Source organism: Macrosteles quadrilineatus, unplaced genomic scaffold (genome assembly GCF_028750875.1).
Source record: "Macrosteles quadrilineatus isolate MER2022 unplaced genomic scaffold, UCM_ALF_1.0 Scaffold_1__1_contigs__length_201487025, whole genome shotgun sequence".
NCBI classification, from domain to species: domain Eukaryota; kingdom Metazoa; phylum Arthropoda; class Insecta; order Hemiptera; family Cicadellidae; genus Macrosteles; species Macrosteles quadrilineatus.
In genome coordinates this window covers 87,948,988-87,975,390 of record NW_026542594.1, presented here as the reverse complement: position 1 = coordinate 87,975,390, position 26,403 = coordinate 87,948,988, and the positions used below count along the sequence as shown (strand labels likewise).

Sequence of the window (26,403 nt, the reverse complement as noted above, 5' to 3'; positions counted from 1 at the left end):
TCCGCCATCCGCCATCGCTCCACCATAGACGACGCCGCTGCCATACTCTCCACCTTTGGATAATTGGACTCAAGGTACAACTTTAAAGTTTTGTGTGTGTTTTAATTAGACTCTAAAACTAATCTCATTTGCCCCTCACAAGACATTTTATTCCATCTCGGGACCTCAGTGCCCTTCAAATTGCAGATTCGCCATTTTCTTTAAAATAATTATTTTTCTCTTGAACTATTAATTAGTTCTGGTCCTTCGAGTTATTCATTATTTTCATTTTCACCCATTACGCCCCCAACATTTGGTCCTTCGAGCCGGATTCATTGTCTAAAGTCCTGTGGTAATTAATTTCAGCCAATTTTCATCATCAACCATATTTTTAGCGATCTGCAATTTTCAATTTTCGCCATATTGGTAAAATATCGGCTCGCGTTCGTTCCGTTCGTGGGCGTGGTTTAGCAATCTCTCTCCACTCGCGCGTCTGCGCAGGTCACAATCATGTACAATTTGCTGTTCTCTCTAGTAGTAGACAATTTTTCCCTACTTGGCTTTTTTATCCCGAAAACGGGATTTAGTTTTAGTTGCGGGATTTAGTCGCGTGCAGACGGCCGACACTAGTAGCAGACGCATATCTCAACTGTCACTCACTGTACAGCGTTTGTTGTTGTTTACATTTTCTCATTTAAGGTGTATTGTGTAATAAGGTTGATTGATATTATTAATAACCAACTATTAGGTTATTATTAGGTATTTACTATTATTCTTTGAAACAATATTGCTCTTTTGAATATCATACTAAATAAACAATAATTTGTCATTGTTATTTAACATTGTTTATGCTTTCTGAATTTTGATTTTAAATGAAGTAAAGTTAAATTAGTTCATCTCTGTAATTTTGGTTGACAAACGTGCGATATTATATTTAAGGTAATTTTATCTTGTCAATTAACATTTTAATAAATCGTTCAAAATAACCGTTTTTACTGGTTCTTATTACTAGTGTTGTACATATAAACAAAACTGTTAGCTAGCGTATTTGTATTGTGATTCATATTTCATTGATGGTTATAATTTTATGTTCCTTTCTCATTTATTAGGGTAATAACTTACTCTTTATGTTGCAATTCTTGTTTACTAAGGATTATTCTACACTGTTTCATTAATGAGGCCTACTCTCATTAAACTTATTTAGATCCATTTATTATTTTTGTAAATAACGGTGAACTTTCATGTGACTCATTCATTTGTTCTATCATATCTCTTGTTTTATTGTGCATTATTATTACCGTACTTGAATACTTTCAACTAAGCTCAATTGTTGATTTATAGTTTGAAAATCGAATTAAACCTGCCACACTCATTTAAAAATATTTTATTGCTATTTAACGTGTTGATAACTTAGTGTTTTTCACTATTTGCCTCAATTAAGCTACAAAGTAGGTGGATGTATGTTTTAGATATTTATAATATTTTATCTCTATATTATTCAGCGGACAATTAATTACTACATTGTTAAGCTAATACCATTCATAGGCCTAGCTACAAGCCTTTTGTGTACCCACAACTTCCATTTTCGTGTGAATACTTTCAAGTGAACACTTCACAATGCCTCCTAAAGCATCTGATTTTAAGTCCGCAATCTACACCCGTTCTACGGCGCTGATTAAATCACGTTTTGAAAAACTTAAGGCTACAGTAGATGAATTATCAACTCAAATCGACCCTCTAACACCATTACAACTTAAGAAATTATCCGCTTACGCGTTGGAAATAAAAAAGAAACGCAGTGAATTTGAAAATAACCTTCAACGTGCCTTCGTTCTGGAAGATGAAGGGATCGATGATAAGACTCTTTCCAATGATCAAGATGCTATTGAAGACATGTTCTCTCACATTCAAGCTACGATTGAAACCCTGGTTCCCTCAGAACCACCAAAAACCCCTTCCGCGTTCAGTGAATCGTTTTCTGTTTCAGAAACTCATCCAAGCTCACAAGTACGATTACCTAAACTGGACTTACAAAAATTCTCTGGCGATCCATTAACGTGGACAAGTTTTATCAATCTTTTTGACACTGCAATCCACCGTAATGCTTCATTATCCTCTGTTATGAAATTCCAGTACTTACTCTCTGTCTTAAATGGAGAGCCTCTCAATTTAATAAGGAGTTTAAATCTCACCGCTCCTAATTATCTAGTCGCCTATGAATTGTTACGTGACAGATATCACAACAATCGAAGATTGCAATCATTGCATCTTAACCAATTGTTGGACCTGCCAAACATTACGGCAACTTCACTCAAAGGTTTGCGCCAATTTGTAAACCTGTTTACGGAACACACACAAGCTCTTAAGGCATTAAATTGTGACGTTAGTGACAACAACCCCCTATTGTCCGCACTCCTTTTGCGTAAAATGGACCAGGAACTACGTAAAAAACTTGAATCGTTCCGTTCCAGTCAAACCGAAGATCCAGTTACTCATTCATTACCAGAAATTAGTGAAATAATAAAATTTCTTAACCAAGAATGTTCGCAGACAGAAGATGCTAACATACATAACATGTCATCGGCCCACAGAAGCGTTCAACCTTCACCTCACAAAACCATACCAAAAAAGGTGCATTTCCGGTCTGACGTAGGCCTAGCCATGGTAGCTACTTCGAGATCTAATGCTCCCCCCTCTCATAGCTCTCAGACTAAAAATAGTCCTGTCTATAACAAATGTTTTGTTTGTAACAAAAATGATCACAAAGTTTACACTTGTGACGTATTTCAAAATAAATCTCCTCGAGAGCGACACGCCATTGTTAAAAAACATAATCGTTGTTTTTCTTGCTTGGGTGAACATAGCTCCAAAGAATGCCGCTCTCAGTTCACTTGTCGCACATGTAAACAGCGACACCACTCTCTCTTACACCTTGGTGATAATAATCAAACCTCTCAGATGTCTTTTCGACCTCAAGGTCAAAGAACTTCCCCGACCACTTCAGGTCCATCTCACACTCAGACTGGTGATGTTAATTCACAAGCCTCCATCTCCGCCACTGTCGCGGATGTAAGCAATTATTCTGCCCAAAATAACTCATGTACGACTTCGGGTAATTATACTGTATTACTCGGCACCGCCTTGGTCAAGTTGACTTCCCCTCAGGGTATCTCTCATGTGTTTCGTGCTCTACTAGATACTGGCAGTATGTGTGATCTGCTCTCAGAACGCGCAGCGAATCTCCTGAATATAAAACGCCAGTCTTCTCAACTCAAAATATCTGGTCTTTCTCAAATGGCTTCCTGTACTAAAGGGTCAACTTACTTGAATCTTGAAACTCTCTCAGGTCGAGTAATAGCCACTGACCATCAATTCCATATTCTTGATAAGATTTCCGTCGACTTACCTCGCTCCCCTATATCACCGGAAGTGCTAACAAAAATCAAGCCCTATGTTCTAGCTGATCCTACTTTTCACTTGCCTGGTGGCATTGACGTGCTTATAGGTAGTTCTCTGCTACCCCTCCTCTGGACTCATGAAAGTTACTCCCTCGGCACGCACATGCCTCATGTGATAGGTACTCATCTTGGCTTTATTCTGATGGGTAAAGCTCCCTGTGCAACTAACTCGAAACCCGTGTCAGGTTTTGCGATCTCTCTTCTCTCTGTTAGTGATAATTCACTACACTCTTCCCTGCAACGTTTTTGGCAACAGGAGGAACCCCCTCACTTCCAGGTTAAGTCACAGGAAGAGCTTCTTTGTGATGAATACTATAAAAAATCACACTCTCGTGATCAATCAGGTCGTTATGTTGTGCGACTTCCGTTCAAGACGGACCCCTCCATTCTAGGCCAATCTAGGCCCATTGCTGAAAAGCGCTTGTTGTCTATTGAGCAGAAATTTAAAGCTCAACCCCATTTTTCACACTTGTATAAGACGTTCATGTCTGAATATCAAACTCTCGGCCATATGACAAAACTAGATTTTGTTGAAGACATACACCCACACTACTTCCTACCTCATCATGGGGTACTGAAGGACTCTAGCACGACCAATTTAAGGACAGTGTTTGACGCCAGTAGCAAAACCAGTTCCGGTCACTCCTTAAACGATATTCTTTTGACAGGACGTAAATTACAAACTGACATTTGTGACGTAATTTTGAACTTCCGCTCTCATAAAATTGTGTTTTCATGTGACATTCGGCAAATGTACCGCCAAATACAAGTGCACCCTGACGATCAAAAGTTTCAACTGATTCTGTGGCGTGACGACCCTTCAAAGGAAATCTCTACGTTTCAACTTACTACCGTCACCTACGGCATGAACATCTCCCCCTACCTTGCTATCAAAACTTTAATGCAGTTAGCGGAAGATGAAGGTGATGCCTTCCCTCAGGCTTCTCACTCTCTACGTCATCACACCTACGTGGACGACATTATCACGGGTGCTGACTCCGTTGAGGCTGCTCTTGAACTACAGGACCAACTTATCCAACTTCTACATCGTGGTGGCTTTGAACTTCGCAAGTGGGCCTCCAACTCCTCTGCTCTTCTAGAAAAATTTCCTTCGGAACATCTAGAGACTCCAATTTTCCTGCAAGACGCTCAGCTTCCCCAGTACTCCATCCTAGGCCTCCATTGGTCTCCTGAAGAAGACTGTTTCTGTTACGCTTTCAACTCCCCGTCTGAAAAGCTGACTAAGCGCTCCGTGCTCAGCTTTATTGCCAAACTATATGACCCCTGTGGATTTTTGTCCCCATTAATCATGGTAGCAAAATGCTTCATGCAATTACTATGGACTCAAGGTCTTGATTGGGACGACCCTCTCCCTTCTGATCTCGCACATAAGTGGCATGTGTTCACTAGTAACACTAAAGACCACCTCGGTCAAATTAAGATCCCCCGAGCATTTCCGCTCGCTCACTCCTCTGATATCGAGCTTCACGGTTTCTGTGATGCATCGGAATGCGGTTATGCCGCGGTAGTGTATTTCCGGTGTGAATTTAGTGACAAAACAGTCATTGTGAAACAAATATTGTCTAAGACTTGTGTTGCCCCGTTAAAAAAGGTAACTTTACCCCGCTTGGAATTGTGTGCAGCTCACCTCTTATCAAAACTAGTGCATTATTGTGAAAAACAATTTAACTCTGTTACTATGAATACCACTGTATTGTGGAGTGACTCATCTGTAGTTCTTACTTGGCTACAAACCCCTCCATACAGACTAAAGACCTTTGTGGCTAATCGTGTAGCCCAAGTGCAAGAAATCATTCCCAGTTATCAGTGGCGGCACATAAAAGGGACGGAAAACCCCGCTGATTGTGCCTCACGAGGAATTCTAGCCTCATCTCTCATTGACCATCCCTTATGGTGGACTGGCCCACCATGGTTACAGCTCCCTGCGGCCAACTGGCCCCCCTCATGTTTTTCGCCGTCTGAACTCACTCCCACGGACGAAATTAAAGAAACTCCTCTTAGTGTACTTAGTGCAACAGTCGCCCCTTCGGAATGGGACTTATTGTCTAAATATTCATCTTGGTTGAAACTAACCCGTGTGCTAGCTTATGTACTACGATTCATAAACTATTCCAGGTCTAAAAACAAACTCTCTGGACACTTAAAACTCAGTGAATTAAATCTAGCGGAAGTGACAATTTTTAAACTAGTGCAAAAACTCCATTTCAGTGCGGATATTAAATTATTGAACAAAGGCTCAATATGTTCTGCACAATTACAGAAACTCACCCCCTTCCTCGACCCTAATGGTCTCATACGCGTCGGTGGCCGATTGTCACATTGTTCGCTTGCTCATGACATACGTCACCCTATTGTTCTACCCAAGTCTCATACTGTAGTGAATTTGCTTATAGACTTTTACCACCAGGTACACTTGCACTCAGGTCCGCAACTAACTCAATCACTACTCGCCCGAAAAGTGTGGATTCTATCGGCCAGGAGCGTTATCCGCTCGCGCATATTTAGGTGTCTTGTGTGCTTTAAAAATAAACCACGAAACAAAATCCCTCTAATGGGTGATTTACCTGCTCATCGGGTCAATCCTACTCGTCCATTCTCATCTACAGGCGTAGATTACGCCGGACCATTTAGTGTTCGCGTTTGCAGTCTCAAAGCTCTTAGACAGATTAAGGTCTATTTGTGTATTTTTATCTGCATGGCTACCAAAGCTATTCATATAGAGGTAGTCACCGATCTTACCACCTCAGGCTTCATTGCCGCTCTCACACGTTTTGTGTCGAGACGCGGACTCTGTTCCGATCTGTATTCTGACTGCGGAACCAACTTTGTTGGTGCAAACTCGGAATTACACAAGGTAATCCGTGAAACCATCCTTACACCTGATTCGCAGGACAAAATTGTTCATTTCACCACCCCCAAAGGAATTAACTTCCATTTCAACCCCCCCTCTGCACCTCATCAAGGTGGCTTATGGGAAAGTGCCGTTAAAAGTGCAAAATACCATCTGAAACGGGTAATTGGTGAAACCATTTTAACTTTAACCCAATTTCAAACTTTGTCCATTCAAGTAGAGGCAATGCTAAACTCGCGCCCTCTTACAGCTCTTAGTTCAGACCCTTCCGAAATTTCTGTGCTGACCCCTGGACATTTCCTCATCGGAGCTCCATTAGTTGCCCTGCCGGAACCTCGCCTGTCTGAAGTGCCCTTCAATCGTCTTCGTCAGTGGCAGCTTGTCCAGGCTTTTCACCAGCGTATCTGGAGGCGTTGGCAGCTTGAATATCTCCACTCCCTCCAGCAGCGATCCAAGTGGACCACCCCTCATGAGAATTTGAAGACCGGAGACTTGGTGCTCATTCACTCCAATTCACCTCCACTCACCTGGCCTCTTGGACGCATCGTCTCCACTCACCCTGGCGCTGATGGAACAGTTCGAGTCGTCACAGTGAAGACAGCTTCTGGGACTTTCACACGGCCTGTTCACAAGGTCTTCCCTCTGCCATGCAATGAAGACTAAGTCCAAGAAACCTACTCTATGTACATTTTAGATTTAAGTGTGGTTTACGTTTGCTCTTGTGTTTTTTAATTAATTGTCTGTTGAAGCTGTAATGCTTCAAGGGGGCCGGAATGTTCGGTATTCATATTTTTAGAGTATTTAGAAATTAATCATTATGTTAATTAAGTCACTGGTTAATTAATCATGCTAATGTATATATAAATCACCACATTTATTGTAATATTATTTAGTCTCAGTAACAATTTATTGTAAATAGACTCCCGCTTTCAATATTCAAATGAGATTGCTAAGCCTGCTCGAATTTCCCGCCACAGTAAGGCCTATTTTCCTGTACTACATACCCATGAATCACCTGACGCCGTGTTTGCTTCAATCGCATTTCCTATTGGCCATCGAATTCCTAGACCCCTCTAAACCGCAATTGCATTTTTAAAAGTGTGAAACCGGCGATCGGCGTCTGTCTGTCCACGGTCGGCGTCCATAACTCACGGTGTATTCCGTTTCTCGTATCTCGGGACATTAATTGCCCATTTTACCTCTCTTAAGCGTATTTTTAGGCTATAGATTAATTATATCTGGCCTCCCTCTCCTCTATAGTACATTTAACTATATATACATTTTAATTTCCCCCTTTTGTTTGTGATTAAATTACTTAAATTGTGATCTAGTGATTTCAGACTCTTCAAACCTCAAGACAGTGTGTGCGCGTCCGTGTATTACTTCTAGACTTTCCGTACGTTTTCACCGCGACTTCCGCGTATTAGTGAGCTCTTTGTGATTATGAACTTGGGTGCGTTGCGTTCTCCAAAATTCTACAAAACAGAAGCACTCGGTCTAAGGACTCCGCCATCCGCCATCGCTCCACCATAGACGACGCCGCTGCCATACTCTCCACCTTTGGATAATTGGACTCAAGGTACAACTTTAAAGTTTTGTGTGTGTTTTAATTAGACTCTAAAACTAATCTCATTTGCCCCTCACAAGACATTTTATTCCATCTCGGGACCTCAGTGCCCTTCAAATTGCAGATTCGCCATTTTCTTTAAAATAATTATTTTTCTCTTGAACTATTAATTAGTTCTGGTCCTTCGAGTTATTAATTATTTTCATTTTCACCCATTACGCCCCCAACACCACCTACAATACAAGAAGTAGAATTAGCACTAAAAGATATGAAAAATTATAAAGCATCTGGTGAAGATCAAATTTATGCAGAAATGTGGAAGTATACGGGCAAATCAACAAAAACATCTCTACATATGATATTACAAAAAATCTGGATATCCGAGAAATTCCCAGAGCATTGGACCACAGCCATAATCAATCCACTTCACAAGAAAGGAGATAAGAGCAACCCAGATAACTATAGAGGAATTTCACTTTTGGATTGCACATATAAGATTTTTTCAAAAATTGTATACAATAGGATTAAGGAACAACTTGTTAATGAACTAGGAGAATACCAAGGAGGCTTCAGACCTTGGAGGAGCTGTGCAGAACAAATAATTACGCTGAAATTGATTATGGATTACTACAGAAAACGAAACAAACTTCTTTCAATAACATTTGTAGATTTTAAGAAAGCTTACGATTCCATCCATAGACAATCATTGTTAAAGATTCTCAGACATTTCGGACTCCACCCAAAATTAATAAAACTTATAGAACTTACCTTGACAAATACCTTCAATAAAATTAAATTTAGAGGAGAAATATCAGAACCTTTCCTGGTCAAAACTGGTTTGAGACAGGGAGATGGTCTTTCACCACTTCTTTTTAACTGTGCACTTGAATACATTATGAGGGAATGGCTTAAAACAAACCCAAAAAATATTACTGTTGGAACAAAAAAAGATGACATAAAGTTAAACTGTTTAGGATTTGCTGACGATCTGGCTCTTCTAGCTAATAACATCCAAGAAACCAAGCAACAAATAAAATCACTTCAGGAAATAGCCCAGAGCATAGGTTTAAAAATTTATTTTGAGAAAACTGAAATAATGTTAACAAAACCACCATTGGCTAACAAAATCAAAATTGGAGAACATTGCATCAAAATTGTAGAAAATTTCAAATACTTAGGTGAAGTTATAACATACAATCTTAAAGAAAATCCATCATGGCAAAATAGAATTAACAAATTGATCAGAATGCAACATATTACTAAAAACACATACAACAAAAAATGCCTATCAATAGCAACAAAATTGAAACACTACAAAGCAGTTATACTTCCACAAATAACATATGCAAGTGAAACTATATTTAAAACAACTAATACACTGGAGCAATAGATAAAATAGTAAAAATAGAAAGAAGAATCATCAGAACATGTATAAACAAAAAATATCAAAAAGATGGAGTTTGGAGACTGGCCTCTAATAAAACTGTATAGAGCCATTGACAAGTATAATTAAAAAGAAAAGAATTTCATTCATTGGACATATTTTAAGGACACCGGAAAATAGAATAAGCAAGAAAATAATTGACAAGTTGTGGAATAGCAAGAGTGACTTTAGGTGGATTACAGAGATTAAGGAGGACATGAGAAGGTTGAAAATATCATTAGAAGATTTGGAAAATAAGTCAGAGGCGCTTGCAGTACTCAAAGACAAAAATATCATCCTGCCAATAGGAGCAAACAATCAGAGACAAGGAAGAGTGGTTTTGGAAGAAGAAAGAAAACAACGGTCGGAAAGAATGAAGAAGTATTGGGCGGACAAGAATAAGAGACAGAATTTAAAAAGAATCTAACCATTATATTGACTTAAGTGGTCCAATGCTGGCCATAAAATAATCATAAATAAATAATTTATTTATATAGGTTAGACATAATTAGTTAATTATCAACTGTACTATCTTGGTACAGTTTTAGTAACAATTTAAGATAATAATTACGCTAATTAAACAATGCACCACCCGTGGTACACGTCGACCTGTCATCATGTCGATATAACTCGGGGTCGACATGAACCAGCTGTATGAAGCCAAGAAAGTAGCCTAATTTTCTTGAAAATCTCAGTTTGAAAGAGGTTGTTCCACGTAAGGTTGTGATAAAAATCACTATCTCAATCAATGTTAGTGTAGGGAGAAAAGTAGCTAAAATTCCGCTACAACTACTTTAAAAATGTAGCTAGCTACAGCTAAAGCTACAAAATTTTAAAAGTAGCGTAGCTACAGCCCAACACTGTGTATATATATATACAGGGTGACAAAAAACTCTGGAAACGGCTTAATATCTTTTTAAATAAATCCGTTAGAAAATTCAAACCTTACACACCAACTTACATGTGTAAAATCTATTTTTTCCAACAATTATAATTTTTTTCCCTCTGCCAGGGGACGAGCCATGAGGAGTAGGTACATATTCTTTGATGTAAGCTTAGGTTGATTGATATGCACATCATTTTAAATGGTTAGTCAAGTGGAGTTCATTGCCGGAAACCGCGTCTCAAAAGGTCCATCCGTTACAAAATGGCGGCTGTTCAAAGTTCTTGTGGAATATACCTGCACAGGCCTTAGTATTGGTAAATACTCGTATTAAACATCAGCTTGAGAGCTGAAATTGTGTTTTAAAGTCAACTAGCTCATATACTAAGTTTATTCAATCTTCAAAACAAATTTAACCGAGTTTCAGATTTCCCGGCTAATGTTAACTATGAGTTAACATTTACCAATACTAAGGCCTGTGCAGGTATATTCCGCAAGAACTTTGGACTGCCACCATTTTATAACGAATGAACCTTTTTTGACGCGGTTTCCGGCAATGAACTCCACTTGACCAGACCTTTAAAATGATGTGCATTTAACCTATGCTTACACTAAAGATTACGTACCTACTCCTCATGGGCCGTCCCCTGGTGATGGTAAAAAAATGGTAATGCTTGCAAAAAGTAGTTTTCATACATATAAGTTGATGTGAAAGGTTTGAGTTTTCTAACGAATTTAGTTAAAAAGATATCAAGCCGTTTCCAGACTTTTTTGTCACCCTGTATATAAAAAAAAAATAATAAGTGAAATAAGTGTGCCAGCCGTTTTATTTAAAAACTAATAGAGATATCAAAAAAAGTTAAATGGTAAGTGCCTTGGATAAAAAAAAAATTGTAGTCATTTCAAAAAAATTATTTTAGCCGCCATTTTTCCAATATGGCCGCCAACTTTGATTTTTCTTATGGAACACCCTGTAATTTATGATGTATTTTGGTAGAAAATGTAATTTTAAGACGATTTTATACTTGTGATTTTTTTCATAAGCCTAAACGTTTCAAAGATAATAATGGTTAAAGTTTTGAAATTTCAGCATGAGAAAGAGTTTCGATAAAGACCTAAGCAAGCAAGCCAGCTGTTTTATTCGAAAACTATTCAAAATTTCACAACTTTAACCATTATTATCTTTGAAACGGTTAGGTTTATGAAAAAAATCACCAGAATAAAATTGTCTTAAAATTACATTTTCTACTGGAATACATCATAAAATACAGGGTGTTCCATAAGAAAAATCAAAGTTGGCGGCCATATTGGAAAAATGGCAGCTAAAATAATTTTTTTGACTTGACTACAATTTTTTAAATACAAAATCCAAGGCACTTACCATTTAACTTTTGTTGGTATCTCTTATGGTTTTCGAATAAAACAGCTGGCACACTTATATCAATCACCCTGTATAAATAAATGTTTTTTATTGCAATAAAAACCAACTAATTCCTTAAGTAAAATTCTGAATTTTAATATTGCAAAGACCGAATATCAAGTTAATTTTTTCATATATAAAATGGTTTTTTTGTTGTCATAAATAAAAACAAATTTTTTTGTAACTTGGTGTTTTAATAGTTATGTAACCTAAATTTTCACATGTCAATCCTAAGGGAACTCCCAAGTTTGGATATGGAAATGACGGTCTCAGATCTTATGATTAGGAAGTACGACTTTGATAAACCCTACCAAGTGGCCATTGGAGACAGAGGAGAATGGCAGAAGGTAAGGGATAAAACAGGAAAGTCGGCGATGGTGTTTTACACAGACGGATCGCGGAGGGAGGGCAGGTCGGGACTTGGAGTGTATGGTATTGGAACCTACCTCTCAAAGGCCCTCGGTGAAACGCCGACTGTCTTCCAGGCGGAAGTCATGGCAATAGAGCATTGTGCGAGACTGCAGTTGGACAAAGGCCTGAAGAGGAGAGGGGTGCTTATCCTCTCAGACAGCCAAGCTGCTCTCAAAGCAATTGACGCCTGCGTGGTGGAGTCTAAAGTTGTGCAGAGCTGCAGGAACACCCTCAAGGCCCTGAGCGAACACAACAGAATCCAACTTGCATGGATCCCAGGTCACGCTGGGCACAAAGGCAACGAAAGGGCTGACGTCCTGGCGGGCGAGGGGGCAAAATCCGAACTCATTGGGCCTGAACCATGCTGTGGAGTCCCAGTGAGCAAGGGCCGATCAAAAATCATAAACTGGGCAGAGGGACAACAAGAAAAGGTTTGGGAAAATACCCTAGGCCTGAGACAATCAAAGATGCTAAGGAATGGAGAAACATCTTCGACCTCCAAAAAGAAGAAATAAGCCTCCTGATAGGTCTACTTACAGGGCATGGCTATGTAAGGAAGTACCTTAAGACAATAGGACTTAGACAGACAGACCAGTGTAGATTCTGTCTCAATGAAACAGAATCAGCTGAGCACATATGGCTGGAATGTCCGGCGTTAGCCCATAAAAGGTTGAAACACCTAGGAAAGGCATTCCCGTTGCCTACTGAAATAAGAGAAATGGGTGTGCACCAACTGATTGGCTTCGCAAGAAAACTTCGGTTAGGTGACTAAACAAAAAAGGGTGCTACAAAAGATCTTGTAGGTCGAGGTAGCAAGGGGTAAGAATACCCCAGCCCCATGAGAAAAAAAAAAAAAACCTAAATTTGGTTCATGTACCAGTGGACACGTTTTGTGTGCCTTCTACAACCCCGAATACATGGTCAAACCACTCAAAGACTCCAGGATGCCAATTTATAGCGTAAAATGAAAATCGCCATAGTAACGGTGTCCACCGTTGGTGCAGGTCAGAGTTTTGGGAATCACTGTGTGTACCACCGGTGGTACACGCCAAAGTTTCCAAAAACTTAAAAAATGGGAAAAAAATTATCAAAGCGAACGTGTTAACTTGTGTTCGCCTGTGGTCTGCTTGTACTGTTAACCAAGTGACAGCCAGTCTATGTGTAAGATTAAAATGTATACCTCGGTCTATGGCAGTGAATGCTCGGTAGCAAACGTGTTAAACAATTTTAACATGATTTGTAAGCTTTAAGTTAATTCCGAGTACCTATATACCAGCAATTTTTTAGGCACAAGTTACTTTACAAAATAGGCAATCTTACATCTGTTTTTTTTTATTTACCTCAATACAATATGTATTACCAGTTTTGTTTGCAAGCACTCCCAAATCAGAATTTTTTTAACTGAGCTCTTTGTAACAGGCCTAAGATCTCAAAATCTTTCTTTATGCATTTACATTTGATAGAGAACCATGGAATCGAGATTGTTTAAACAAATGGTGGCATTAGTTCTCAGCTAGAGGGCAATCTTACATCTGTTTTTTTTTTATTTACCTCAATACAATATGTATTACCAGTTTTGTTTGCAAGCACTCCCAAATCAGAATTTTTTCTAACTGAGCTCTTTGTAACAGGCCTAAGATCTCAAAATCTTTCTTTATGCATTTACATTTGATAGAGAACCATGGAATCGAGATTGTTTAAACAAATGGTGGCATTAGTTCTCAGCTAGAGGGTTAATCTTACATCTGTTTTTTTTTATTTACCTCAATACAATATGTATTACCAGTTTTGTTTGCAAGCACTCCCAAATCAGAATTTTTTAAACTGAGCTCTTTGTAACAGGCCTAAGATCTCAAAATCTTTCTTTATGCATTTACATTTGATAGAGAACCATGGAATCGAGATTGTTTAAACAAATGGTGGCATTAGTTCTCAGCTAGAGGGCATACTTACATCAATTACTAGAAAAGTATCGGATGTCTGAACTGTAACACCATTAACAAATCCGATGGCAACACAAATGCAAAGCCTCTATCGACAGTGTCATATCATGAAACTGTGGGCATTTTGCTATTATTTAACAAACACTTGCCCAGACATCTGCTATGCAGTTAATATGGGGGCACAGCATGTGACTAGTCCTCAACCATCAAAGACTGGAACCAATCCAAGAGAACCCTTCGCTACCTGCAAGGTTCTAAGGACTACGCTCTACACTACACGAAGCGGAGTGATGAACGGAAGATCCTGCAATGTAACACCAATGCAGAGTATGCAGGTGATGAGAAAAGCAGAAAGTCAAGTTCAGGATGTCTATGTTTGTTTGATGGCAGAGCCATTAGTTGGTTTTCGAAGAAACAAAATTGTATTTCACTATCCACTACTGAAGCGGAATACGCTGCTGCTAGTGAAGCTGCTAAGCAAGTAATATGGCTTAAAGGCTTGTTAGAAGAAATCAGGTTCTTCGATCGAAGCAACTACAGTATGTACATTGACAATGCTGGTGCAGTACAATTAGCACACAATCCTTCAACGCATGGAAGTACGAAGCACATCAGTGTTTGGTTCCACTTTGTTAGAGAGCATTTCAACAAAGGATGCTACAAAATGTAACATGTACCTGGAAGACTTCAGTTGGCGTTGGCAGACTTCTTGACGAAGAGTTTACCTTATAGTGGACTGAAAGAACTTTTGAACCTCTTAGGTCTGAGGGCAAAATAATATGAAACATGTGAGTTGGTATCCTTAAAATAATATGATGTGTTGTTTATTATTAAATAGTAAAATAAGCACAAAAATAAATTCAAAATAAAAAAAATTAACTTGGGCCTTATGGGTTGCTATGCTGGTGACGAAATATAAGTTTTTGTCCATGGGGTGACCTCTAGTATATATAAATAGCTTATATAATATATATGAATTTGAATGTATAGTGTTTTTGGCCTCTAGGGACCTCTAAACGAAAAAGTAAATCGGTCCCGGGCCCCGGGTCCAAAGTACTACGGTAATTAATAGCTTATTCCCTATATGGGAAATTCGCTAAAAACTATACTATGATTAAGTTTGAAATACCGGTTTGTGTTACTTAAACATTTATTACCAACAAAACAACATAGGCTACAGTGGGACAAGTGTGGCAGTCTACAGGTTTGGCAATTAGACGGTCGGCTGGCGAGACCCGCACACTACGTAACACTATGACCTTGAAGAGTGGAAAGGTTGCACGTGCAGAGACATTCCCTTATATGCCTTGAGAAAATAGTAAATCAATCTCTCAATTATTTGTATTGAATAGTTACTTATAGTAAAATACTTTACTGGTTTTTTGTTGAAGTTAACTAATCAAAATATGTTTTCAGATGAGAAAAAAGTAAAAGCTCACAATGAACGATACAGGTCTTCATGTTCACATGCAAAAGCAGTTTTCAAAGAAACGATTCAAAGTTTTCCAAACACATATCTAAATTCAATGATATGTAAACCCATGGTCGAGGTGGGTATAATTAAGTTGTGTTACTGTACTATTTATTATAATGAACTTTACAACCAAAAGGAACATAAACCAAAGAATGTTAACCAATGATGTTCATAATCCAGCTCAAGTAAAAGCATTACAAACATCGACTTAACGCTGTGCACCAGCAGTTTTATAACTAAAGGATTATGTGTTCAACTCACACGGATTGATTTGATACGCTATCAATGATGTTGATGACCATCAATGATGAGGCCACCACGACAAGTATCAATCTAGGAACTGCGCCACATTGGCTTCATGGTTAATGATTGCTTCAAATTAAAGCACTTGTACTAGTTAAATTATGTGCTGTTCCTAACCTCCTGTTAGCACATGTACACAGTGCTGAATCTACATGCCTTTCCTCTTTAGAGTAAGAATTAACTTTGATAAGGTTTGGCTATGTTTCTTTATTTAAAGTTTGATATGAAGCTATATTTTTTGATACTCCCACAGAGCGGAGAGCAGGGGTGCCCAGAGGGGGGAATTTTTTTTGGGGGGGGGGGCTTTTTTGGTGGGATTTTGGGGGGGATATTCTTTGCTAGCTGTCATAATGAAAGTATAATTTTGTATAAGCAACGACCGAAAAAGTTTTTCTAAGTACGGTAGTTCACTATCAACACCAACAACATTTTGCCATTCGTAATTAAGATTGCTTCTACGAATGGTAAAAACGCACCTTGTTAGACAATTCTTAACATGTACGGTAGGGTCAAATTTGACTTGCTATATATGTTTTGGCGGTTCTTTAACCTCACGATCGTCAGACTTACAAAAATATCCACTTCTGGAGGTGTCGTCAGAGTACGTTACAAACATTTAACGCAAAATGATTACAGATAGGCCTATCAATTCAGGCGTGTAAATTGCTGTCGGCAAGACTGGAAGTATACAAAATCAGGTTAAGGTTATGATGGACCGACGTGGTCTCTGGATTATTGTCTGCGTTTTCAACAGCTGATACTGGACTATTGTAGTGACTGAGAAGAGTGTTGAAAATTAGGGGTGTGCGAATATTCGAACTTCAAACTTTTTCAAATCGAATATCAGGATATTCGATTCAATTCAAAATGTCTAAATAGGTTTGAAGTTCAAATCGAATATTTAAATGATCCACCTACCATTTAAAAGTAGGTTATAATCAATTATTATACCAAATTAAATGATTATTGAGCGAAGCTCTTATACGTCGACTCTTATGCATTTCGTAATACGCAAACTCCTCCTAGACGGCTGAATCAATCGTTTTCAAATTTTGCATGGTGATAAAGACCATATCGGTGACTGCCAACATCTATATGGCGTTTAAAAAGTCTCTCAGGAATCCGCCCCTCTGGGTCACAAAGTTTCAATGTAATCCTTATGGAAGCAGTATTTGACACATAAACAAAGACATATGATCAACTGTTACTTTTGAATGCAGTAGATACAGAAATAGCTGATAGCTGTATTCCACAGATATAAGAACAGAAACGGTATGGATCATAAATATTATCAAATGACGACACTAGCTTAAGGTCCGTGACGTAGGAAGGGGATAAGGAAGTAATACAGACAAGCAGTCTGGAGTGTGGAAACTGTTTATGACGATTAGATTAGGGTATCTGCAATCCTAAAATGCAATTGAAAGGGAGGAAAACAGGTCCGTGATGTAGGAAGTGGTGAAGGAAGTAGTCAAGGAAAGCAGTCCGGAGTGTTGAAACTGTTTATGACGATTAGATTAAAGTATCTGCAATCCTAAAATGCTATGGGAAAGGAGGAAAACAGGTCCGTGACGTAGGACGTGGTGAAGGAAGTATGTAGTAAAGGCGAGCAGTCTGGATTGTGGGAACTGTATATGACGATTGGATTAAGGTATTTGCAATCCAATAATGCTAAGGGAAGGGAGGGAAACAGGTCCGTGACGTAGGAAGTGGTGAAGGAAGTTGTAAAGGCAAGCAGTCCGGAGTGTGGGAACTTTTTATGACGATTAGATTAAGGTATCTGCAATCCTAAAATGATATGGGAAGGGAGGGAAACAGGTCCGTGACGTAGGGCGTGGTGAAGGAAGTAGTAAAGGCGAGCAGTCCGGAGTGTGGGAACTGTTTATGACTATTAGATTAAGGGATCTGCAATCGTAAAATGCTATGGGAAAGGAGGAAAACAGGTCCGTGACGTATTACGTGGTGAAGGAAGTAGTAAAGGCGAGCAGTCTGGATTGTGGGAACTGTTTATGACGATTAGATTAAGGGATTTGCAATCGTAAAATGCTATGGGAAAGGAGGAAAACAGGTCCGAGACGTAGGACGTGGTGAAGGAAGTATGTAGTAAAGGCGAGCAGTCCGGAGTGTGGGGACTGTTTACGACGAATAGATTAAGGGATCCGCAATCGTAAAATGCTATGGGAAAGGAGGAAAATAGGTCCGAGACGTAGGGAGTGGTGAAGGAAGTAGTCAAGGCGAGCTGTCCGGAGTGTGGGAACTGGAAATTGTTTGTAGCAGTTAGAATAAATTATCTGCAATGCTGAAATGCTATGAGAAGGGATGGAAGCATACCCACGACATAGGAAATGGTGAAAGAAGTAGTAAAGGCTAGCAGTGCGGAGTGTGCGGAATGTTTGTGGCAATTAGATTAACGTATCTAAAATACTAAAATGCTATGGAAAGTGATGAAAACAGGTCCACGACGTAGGAAGTGGATTAGTAAGTAGTAAAGTATGAGCATAGTGTGAGAACCATCTGTGGCAGTTTGATTAATTTATCTTCAATTAATGTGTCTTCAATCCTAAAATGCTATGAGAAGGGAAGGAAACATGCCCCTCGTCGTAGGAAGTGGTGAAGGAAGTAGTAAAGGAAAGCAATCCGGATTGTTGAAACTGTTTATGACGATTAGATTAAGGCATCTGCAATCCTAAAATGCTATGGAAAGGGAGGTAAACAGGTCCATGACGTAGGAAGTGGTGAAGGAAGAAGTAAAGGCGAGCAGTCCTGAGTGTGGGAACTGTATATGACGATTAGATTAAGGGATCTGCAATGGTAAAATGCTATGGGAAGGGAGGAAAACAGGTCCGAGACGTAGGAAGTGGTGAAGGAAGTAGTAAAGGTGAGCAGTCTGGAGTGTGGAAACTGTTTATGACGATTAGATTAAGGTATCTACATTCCTAAAATCCTATGGGAAGGGAGGAAAAAAGGTCCGCGATGTAGGAAGTGGTGAAGGAAGTAGTAAAGGCGAGCAGTCCGGAGTGTGGGATCTTTTTATGACGATTAGATTAAGGTATCTGCAATCCTAAAATGCTATGGGAAGGGAGGGAAACAGGTCCGTGACGTAGGACGTTGTGAAGGAAGTAGTAAAGGCGAGCAGTCCAGAGTGTGGGAACTGTTTATGACGATTAGATTAAGGGATTTGCAATCGTAAAATGCTATGGGAAAGGAGGGAAACAGGTCCTTGAGGTAGGAAGTGGTGAAGGAAGTTGTAAAGGCGAGCAGTCCGGATTGTGAAAACTGTTAACGACGAATAGATTAAGGGATCTGCAATCGTAAAATGCTACGGGAAAGGAGGAAAACAGGTCCGAGACGTAGGGAGTGGTGAAGGAAGTAGTCAAGGCGAGCTGTCAGGAGTGTGGGAACTGGAAATTGTTTGTAGCAGTTAGAATAAAGTATCTGCAATGCTGAAATGCTATGAGAAGGGATGGAAGCATGCCCACGACATAGGAAATGGTGGAAGAAGTCGTAAAGGCTAGCAGTGCGGAGTGTGCGGAATGTTTGTGGCAATTAGATTAACGTATCTAAAATACTAAAATGCTATGGAATGTGATGAAAACAGGTCCACGACGTAGGAAGTGGATTAGGAAGTAGTAAAGTATGAGCATAGTGTGAGAACCGTTTGTGGCAGTTAGATTAATGTATATTCAATCCTAAAATGCTATGAGAAGGGAAGGAAACATGCCCCACGTCGTAGGAAGTGGTGAAGGAAGTAGTAAAGGCTGGCATTGCAGAGTGGGGGAACCGTTTGGGCAGTTAGATAAATGTATCTGTAATACTTAAATGCTATGAGAAGGGAAGGAAACAGGTCTATTACGTAGGAAATGGTGAAGGAAGTAGTAAGGCTAGCATTGCAGAGTGTGGGAACTGTCTTTGGCAATTACATTAATGTATCTGCAATACTAAAATACTTTGGGAAGAGAGGGAAAGAGGTTCACGACGTAGGGGGTGGTGAAGGAAGTAGTAAAGGTGAGCAGTGTTGAGTGTGGGAATGGATTAATGTATCTGCAATGCTAAAATGCTATGGGAAGAGACTGTAGACTGTAGGTTAAAATGATTACGAAGCACGATTCGATACATATTTTATTTTCAAAACATGCAATCGTTTACAATCGAAATTAAAACTGAGTTGGCAACAGATGATTTTTACTCCATAGAGGCTAAAAACGGTTTTTACTCCCTAATGAGTAAAAATGCTACTTTAGACCCGCAACGTATGCATTAAAAAAGACTGAATGCATTCAAAGATTTTACTGCAGTATGACAAAAACAATATAATATGAATCCTTGATGACTCCGCTCAATGTTGTGGATGCCACTGCAAACACCACCTAGTTTATATTGTTTCTTAGTTCTAAAAAGTAAGAATAAAGTCCAACTACGAGTTTACTGTCAAGAATACGTAAGATCGGCAGAATAGAATACAAACAACTGACACGACGCGACAGTCGACACGACATAGGCGCGGCAGCTCAGATGAGTCGAATCCGAATCTCGAATCCTAAGAAAAGATTGGGATTCTAGATTCGATTAACGAGATTTGAGAATCGCTGACAGCTCTATCTATCTATAATAACGTGTAGCAGCACAGCGACAGCAGTAGCAGTGTCAATCTACGCATAGCTGAAACAAAGCCAAACTCGGTCTCAAAACTTAAGGACATGGCTTGAATTACATCTTAGACGAGTATTAATTGTATTTTAATAGGGATAATGATAATAGAATTTCTCGATTCAATACCAGTTCTGAAATATTACTCACGATTCTCGATACCGATTCCGTATAAAAACTTATATTTTTAAGGAAGTTGCCATCGTCAATGTTTTGTTGTTCGTTCAGATTCTAAATCAGACAACCGGCGTAGTTCATGCCGGCCCAAAATTATCGTGCGCTCTCAGTTATTTATCGTATCTAAGTGTGATAAGTAATCAGGGAACCGTTCTTGCTTTTTACGAAATGAAATAGTCGTAGGCTGAAAACATCCAAATGGAGGTATCACTGGCACGTCAACTCTGCTAGAAAATCGAGACGCTGTAAAAGGTTATGTTGGTACCACTAACCACTAGAAGAATCAATCAGCTCATTGGCTGTTGGCAATTGCAATGCCCTAGTTCCAAAGTACAATTCCCCTAGTAAATATAGTGGCCAACGTCTCTCAATTCTCGCATTCAGTGCTACCTTGTAGCTTGTAGCTCTAGTTCAGTACCCGCAAATATTGCCGCCATTGCTGGTATCGACTCGACTTAACCTTGATTGTAATAAGTAACTGTCTATGTTCATGTTTGTGTGTGTGTGTGTGTGTGTGTAGACAGGACAGTGAAACTAGGTAGACGCAGGCAGGCAGCACCGGCACGACGATTTAGACAATACGATTCCCAATCGACGCACGACTGTGGATTGAATTGATCGTATTTAATATTTTATTAACAGAGTATACTATTTGAACCTAAAAATCACTATTCACACACCCCTATTGAAAATATATTTGGATTTATAATTAATTTAGTGTCTTCAATCAAAATTTGTGTGCTGTCCCTCGTATTATGTATTTAAATACTTCAAACTCTTCCTAAGTAATTAAAAAATTTGCTTTCCCGCAGTAATGTAGAATTTCGAGACCATCATTTATATCCAGCATATAAATTGGTTATTATTGTCAATAATTTTGAATGGAAATCTCAATTATGAATCCCTTTATATTTTCAACACTCTTCTCCATCACTACACTACAATTAGTCCAATATAAGCTGTAGATAACACAGACGACAATCCAGAGACCACGTCGGTCCGCCATAACCTGATTCAGTTTACTTCCAGTTCTGCCTGCGGCAATGTACTTGCGTGAATTGATAGGCCTATCTGTTATCGTTTTGTGTTTTTTATTTAATGTTTGTAACATATTCTGACGACGCCAAAAGTGGATCCTTTTGTAAGCCTGACGATGGTGGAGTTAAAGAACTGCCAAAACACTACCATGTCAAAAAACACAAACCTGGGGCTACCAAAATTAATTATAATATAAGATTACCGTACTTCGTCACAAAACCTTTTGTGGTGCTGGTGGCAATTAAGGTATTGTGGGTATTTTGCCCGGTGATTATTGTAGAAGGCAGCCTGGGAGTGGCGAGCAACGCCTCCTAGTCTGCCCTATTTCGTGACCTAATTTTAAAACAAGATACTTTATGCCAAAGTATTATTTGTGCACTTAAAGTTATTTTAATTCCCCCCCCCCTAAAAAAATAGTGCCCTATAAAAATTTACACCACCTAAATATATTGTTGGCTACAGTTACAGTACTGTGTTGGAGTAGAGTAATTCACCGAGAATATTGTTGAACATTTTGAAGACCTTGCCTATTTTAATACTGACCACGCGTTGGCTGACAATACAGATTCTAATTGTAAATTGAAAAACTTATAATTCGTCCATTAATTAGATATAACTTTGTATTGTTAAATTACGTTTCCTATAAACATTTAATTTTGATTATCAGCAAGTTTGTTTTTCTTTACCTCAAGTTTACTAAATACTTGAAATGCTCGTTTTATGTGGTAAAGGGGAAATTTACAGGTAAATTGGAGGGGGGAGGGTAGGTTGAAATAGAGGGCATCATAAACTGGGGGGGGGGATTGTGGCACTGGGTTTCGGGGGGGGGGGGGGGGGGGTTGGGCACTTCTGGCGAAGAGTGTGAACAGTGGCGGCGACAGCGGGCCCGCAGTGCCCGCGGTGCGGGGTGGCCCGCGAAGCTATGGGGGCCCGTGAGCCCTGACTGGAATTTTTCGGGAAATTTTACCGGGACACGGGCCCGCAATTGTGTGACAGGCTCAGCCACACGGGTCCCTATCATAACAATATTTATATGAAATGACCATAAGTTTTTTTATGCCGAAAATTTGTTAAACCCAGTAAGAGCACTAGGACAAGTAGTTAACAACAGCTTAACTGACACTATTATTTGGCCGATCGATATAAACTCCCTACCAACCTAAGCAAAAGAATTGTCATCAGTCATGCAGGTTGCATCAACACTCCTCAAGGACTGCGTGAAGGCGCTATTTATAATAGGGCCGTATTTAGAACCAATGTGTCCCCGGCCTAGGAGGATTGTTAATCCTCCTAGGCCATGTGCGGTGGGGCACACCAGAGAGGGCCCTCAATGCTGATTTAACTTAATGAACTTGACAATTTTTTACGATCAAATCGGCGAATTAACCTAGGTGCCTGATGCACTAGCTAATAAATAATTCCATTCTTTCATTGACGCTAAAGAAGGATTTTCATTTCACTTCATTTCTTACTATTAGGAGGCTGCACTTTAGATTTGTTTACTTCGAGTCAGGTAAAAAATTTTACTTACTTATAGGCCTCGGGCCAAATCAGAGCGGTTCAAAATCGGTTTGCTTTGGAAACTGTTGATTTTTATATAATGTAGATTTTCGAGCCGAGTACTTGAGCAGAGCCTGTATATAAGCTTGAGAGATCAAGCACAAAGTCAGAAAATCAAGCTCAAGCCGATTTTCTCAGTACAATAATGCCCAATTAAAATTAAAGCTTTTATGTCCGCAAGGATCACGCTCACGAAATTGAAAGATTAGGCCTACGTTTTTGCCGCAATCACGGATATCGACGAGAACATTTCCCCGCGAGTGACGATGACGATGTCTCAGCGGCCGCAGGAGACGATTTTGCCGGATTGCGGAAGACGTTATTGACGTTTTTCTGCGAGCGAGATATATTTATGATTTTGCCGCGATTGCGGAAAAAATTATTTCCCCGTCACCACGGGTCGCGGGGCGGGAGATATTAGGGATTGGGCCGTGAACGCGGGAGACGATAATGTTGTTATCTGATGATGTCATAGGTCATTTTGCCGCGATCATGGAAGACGATGATGACACCTCGGGAGACGCCGTACCAAGCTAAAGTGCAAGTTTGGGCGCCAATTTATGTGATATAATATTTTATATATAATATTTTTTTAGATTATTGGGAGGGGGCCCAGTGAACAAACTTGCGGGAGGGGCCCGCGAGCTCTTATCGCCGCCACTGAGTGTGTATCAGTGTCAGTGACCATCATGGTCTATGCTGCTATGTTAGAAAAATTCACATTTCCATCCAGCCTGTTATCCAAAGTTATCCAGTTTGAAAGATTGTCCATCCGGGAATCTGCTTACCAACTGATAATCCTAACTTGACAGATTTTCCTGACGTATATTCATGGTGTTTTTTTTCTTTGTAAAGTATTACCTTTCAGTACATCTTTACAGCTATGATGTTCCACCATCACAAAGTAAGTTCTCTAAAGTATTCGAGGGAAAGAGGATAATCTGATTGGTTTTCAACACTTTGACACCTGAGTATGAGCCCCGATCACATTTTGAAATAAATGTCACTCTTCATGGATGAGGCACATAGTCCAAGGCCAATACTTGCAGAATGCAGGGAGTTACATAAAGTAAAGCGTATTAGGTTCCTTTTTGGAGCAGGCTGGAAAGATTTTATCTTCCAACAATTTCTCACAACTAACTGTCACAGCGTTTTCAACCTGCGGAATTTTTTAATAGAAAAGAACAGATATACTGTATCTTGAAAGTCTTTATTTCCACTAGTGGCTAGGAAGTTGGAGTTGTTGACATTGTTGCCTCTGTTTACACATTTTGTTATAGGCCTACTAGTTTATGGTTCATAGCATGTTTATGGTCTAAAATGTTTGTCTAAAGAATAATAAAAAAAGAACCTAAGTACCAAAAAAGGCTTTTTTTGAAAACTTAAGGGTTCAAATTTTTCAGGAACTGTTAAATGATCAGAACAAATGTCTTAACGAAACTGGACCAAAGCCTCGACCATCAAGAGCTCGGAAGCCTGACATCACATGCAATGCCCTATGTGAATTTAAAAGGCCTAAAAGTATGTACTTTAGTTACTATTTTTCAAATAGCCTTTGTGTACACCTACTTCATGTGTACTCTTATTTTACTTTGCTTGTCCATAAAAAGTGGTTGTTTGGGTATGTAGCTATGGTAGTTGGAAAGTACGCTACAATCGGCCGTGTGTATAAAATTAGATGTTTTGACCTGTAAAACTTTGGAATAAGTAAAAATCTACTTCATTTGTAATTATTTATGTGATTAACTATAAATATAATTTACCACTGGTCTAATTTTGTTGGCTATTAACTCAGGAAACTGATTGAATTAACTCTTAAGAATGATTAAATATTTTATTAAATGACTCCTGCCAATATTTAAACCTTTATAAAAATTATAATATATATACAATATTTAAGAAGTAAAAACAAATACAGTAGAACTTTGATTATATCCAGGGTAATTGGTGGGAGGGAGACCACAGATAATTGAAAACCACGGTTAATCCAACATGGTATAAAATACAATATCCAACAAAAAACAATATTGCACAGTCATAATGTTGCACGTCATTAACCTTGGTTCAGTTATAAAAACTGTTCAGTTTAAAATCACAGCTACCTCAAACTAAACAATGAATTTGCTTATCACTGTACAATCACGTAAAGAACAAAACAGAGAGTCTAGTAAAGCTACTGCTAGAGATAGGCTACCGCTAAATGCTATTTCAGAACAGAGGAATGTCCGGATAATACGGTAATCAACTACATTTGATGATCCTGTAGTTGAAAACAAATCTTATTGGCCGCAATAAAACATTAGATAATTCAATGTACAGTATTATAAAATAGGCTAGTACGGTATAAAATAGTAGAACTTAAAATAATAACAACACCTGTTGCTGGAAGTCAAATGTTCGTTAGGTCAAATAATTTAAACTTGTGCCAATAGGTCAAAAACTACAATGTTTGCAGTGTTTGTAGGTCAAAATCCCATTGAATAAAATAATAAAGTCCGTGCCAAAAACGTATGGTAATCTCTGTTAAAGCGATTGACACATTGGGATTTTAATATGACAGCAGTTTTAATATGACAAAATAGGATAAAAGATAAAATACAAGTTCTGTTTCACTGAGTTCAACAGTGACGGAAGGTCAAAAAAGTAACGTCGGTTCAGTCGAAAGTAAACCTCCAGCAAAGCTCGCTATCAACAACAACTATGTATCCAACAACAACAACAACAATTATCGCTTCTAATTACTTTGTGTTTTGTCATAATTAGAATAGAGCTAAAATTATCATATTTGGTACATAGTAGGGGTGTGCGAATATTCGAAAGTTCGAATAGTTGAACGAATACTTTAGTATTCGAGCCCGACTCGATCTTAATGAGTATATTCGAACATTCAAATAGTAAAAAAACCTAGAAATAATCTCTAATTTCAACCAAATAAATCATGGTATTGTGTTGTTTTATTTAATCCCAACATTTCATGCTTCATATTATAAAGTCACAACAGCAACTTCAGCATATTATGACATCTTCCTTAACTCTAAAATATACACGACAATTTTCAAGGATGATAATTTTGTTGTGTCATTATTAAAATCACTCCGCTAAGCTGCCTAGCTTACAATGTTCCAATACGATAGGTTTACTGCAACCCACTGGCATGGAAACACAAGACTGTCAACCATTCTTATTTGATTAATAAATTAACAATAGCCTATATTAACAGCAGCAATTAAGTTTGTATTAGTTTATCA

General features: G+C 38.9%; 1 protein-coding gene across 1 annotated transcript in view; it reads left to right on the top strand.

Moving 5' to 3' along the window:
• The window catches only part of LOC128984089 (borealin-like), a 65,966-nt gene that overhangs the window by 17,506 nt on the left and 22,057 nt on the right, over positions 1-26,403 (top strand). Inside the window, exons 3-4 of the mRNA XM_054403401.1 lie at positions 15,373-15,506; positions 24,559-24,676. Of these exons, the coding sequence (XP_054259376.1) occupies positions 15,373-15,506; positions 24,559-24,676 (252 nt within the window). The remainder of the gene's footprint in view (positions 1-15,372; positions 15,507-24,558; positions 24,677-26,403) is intronic.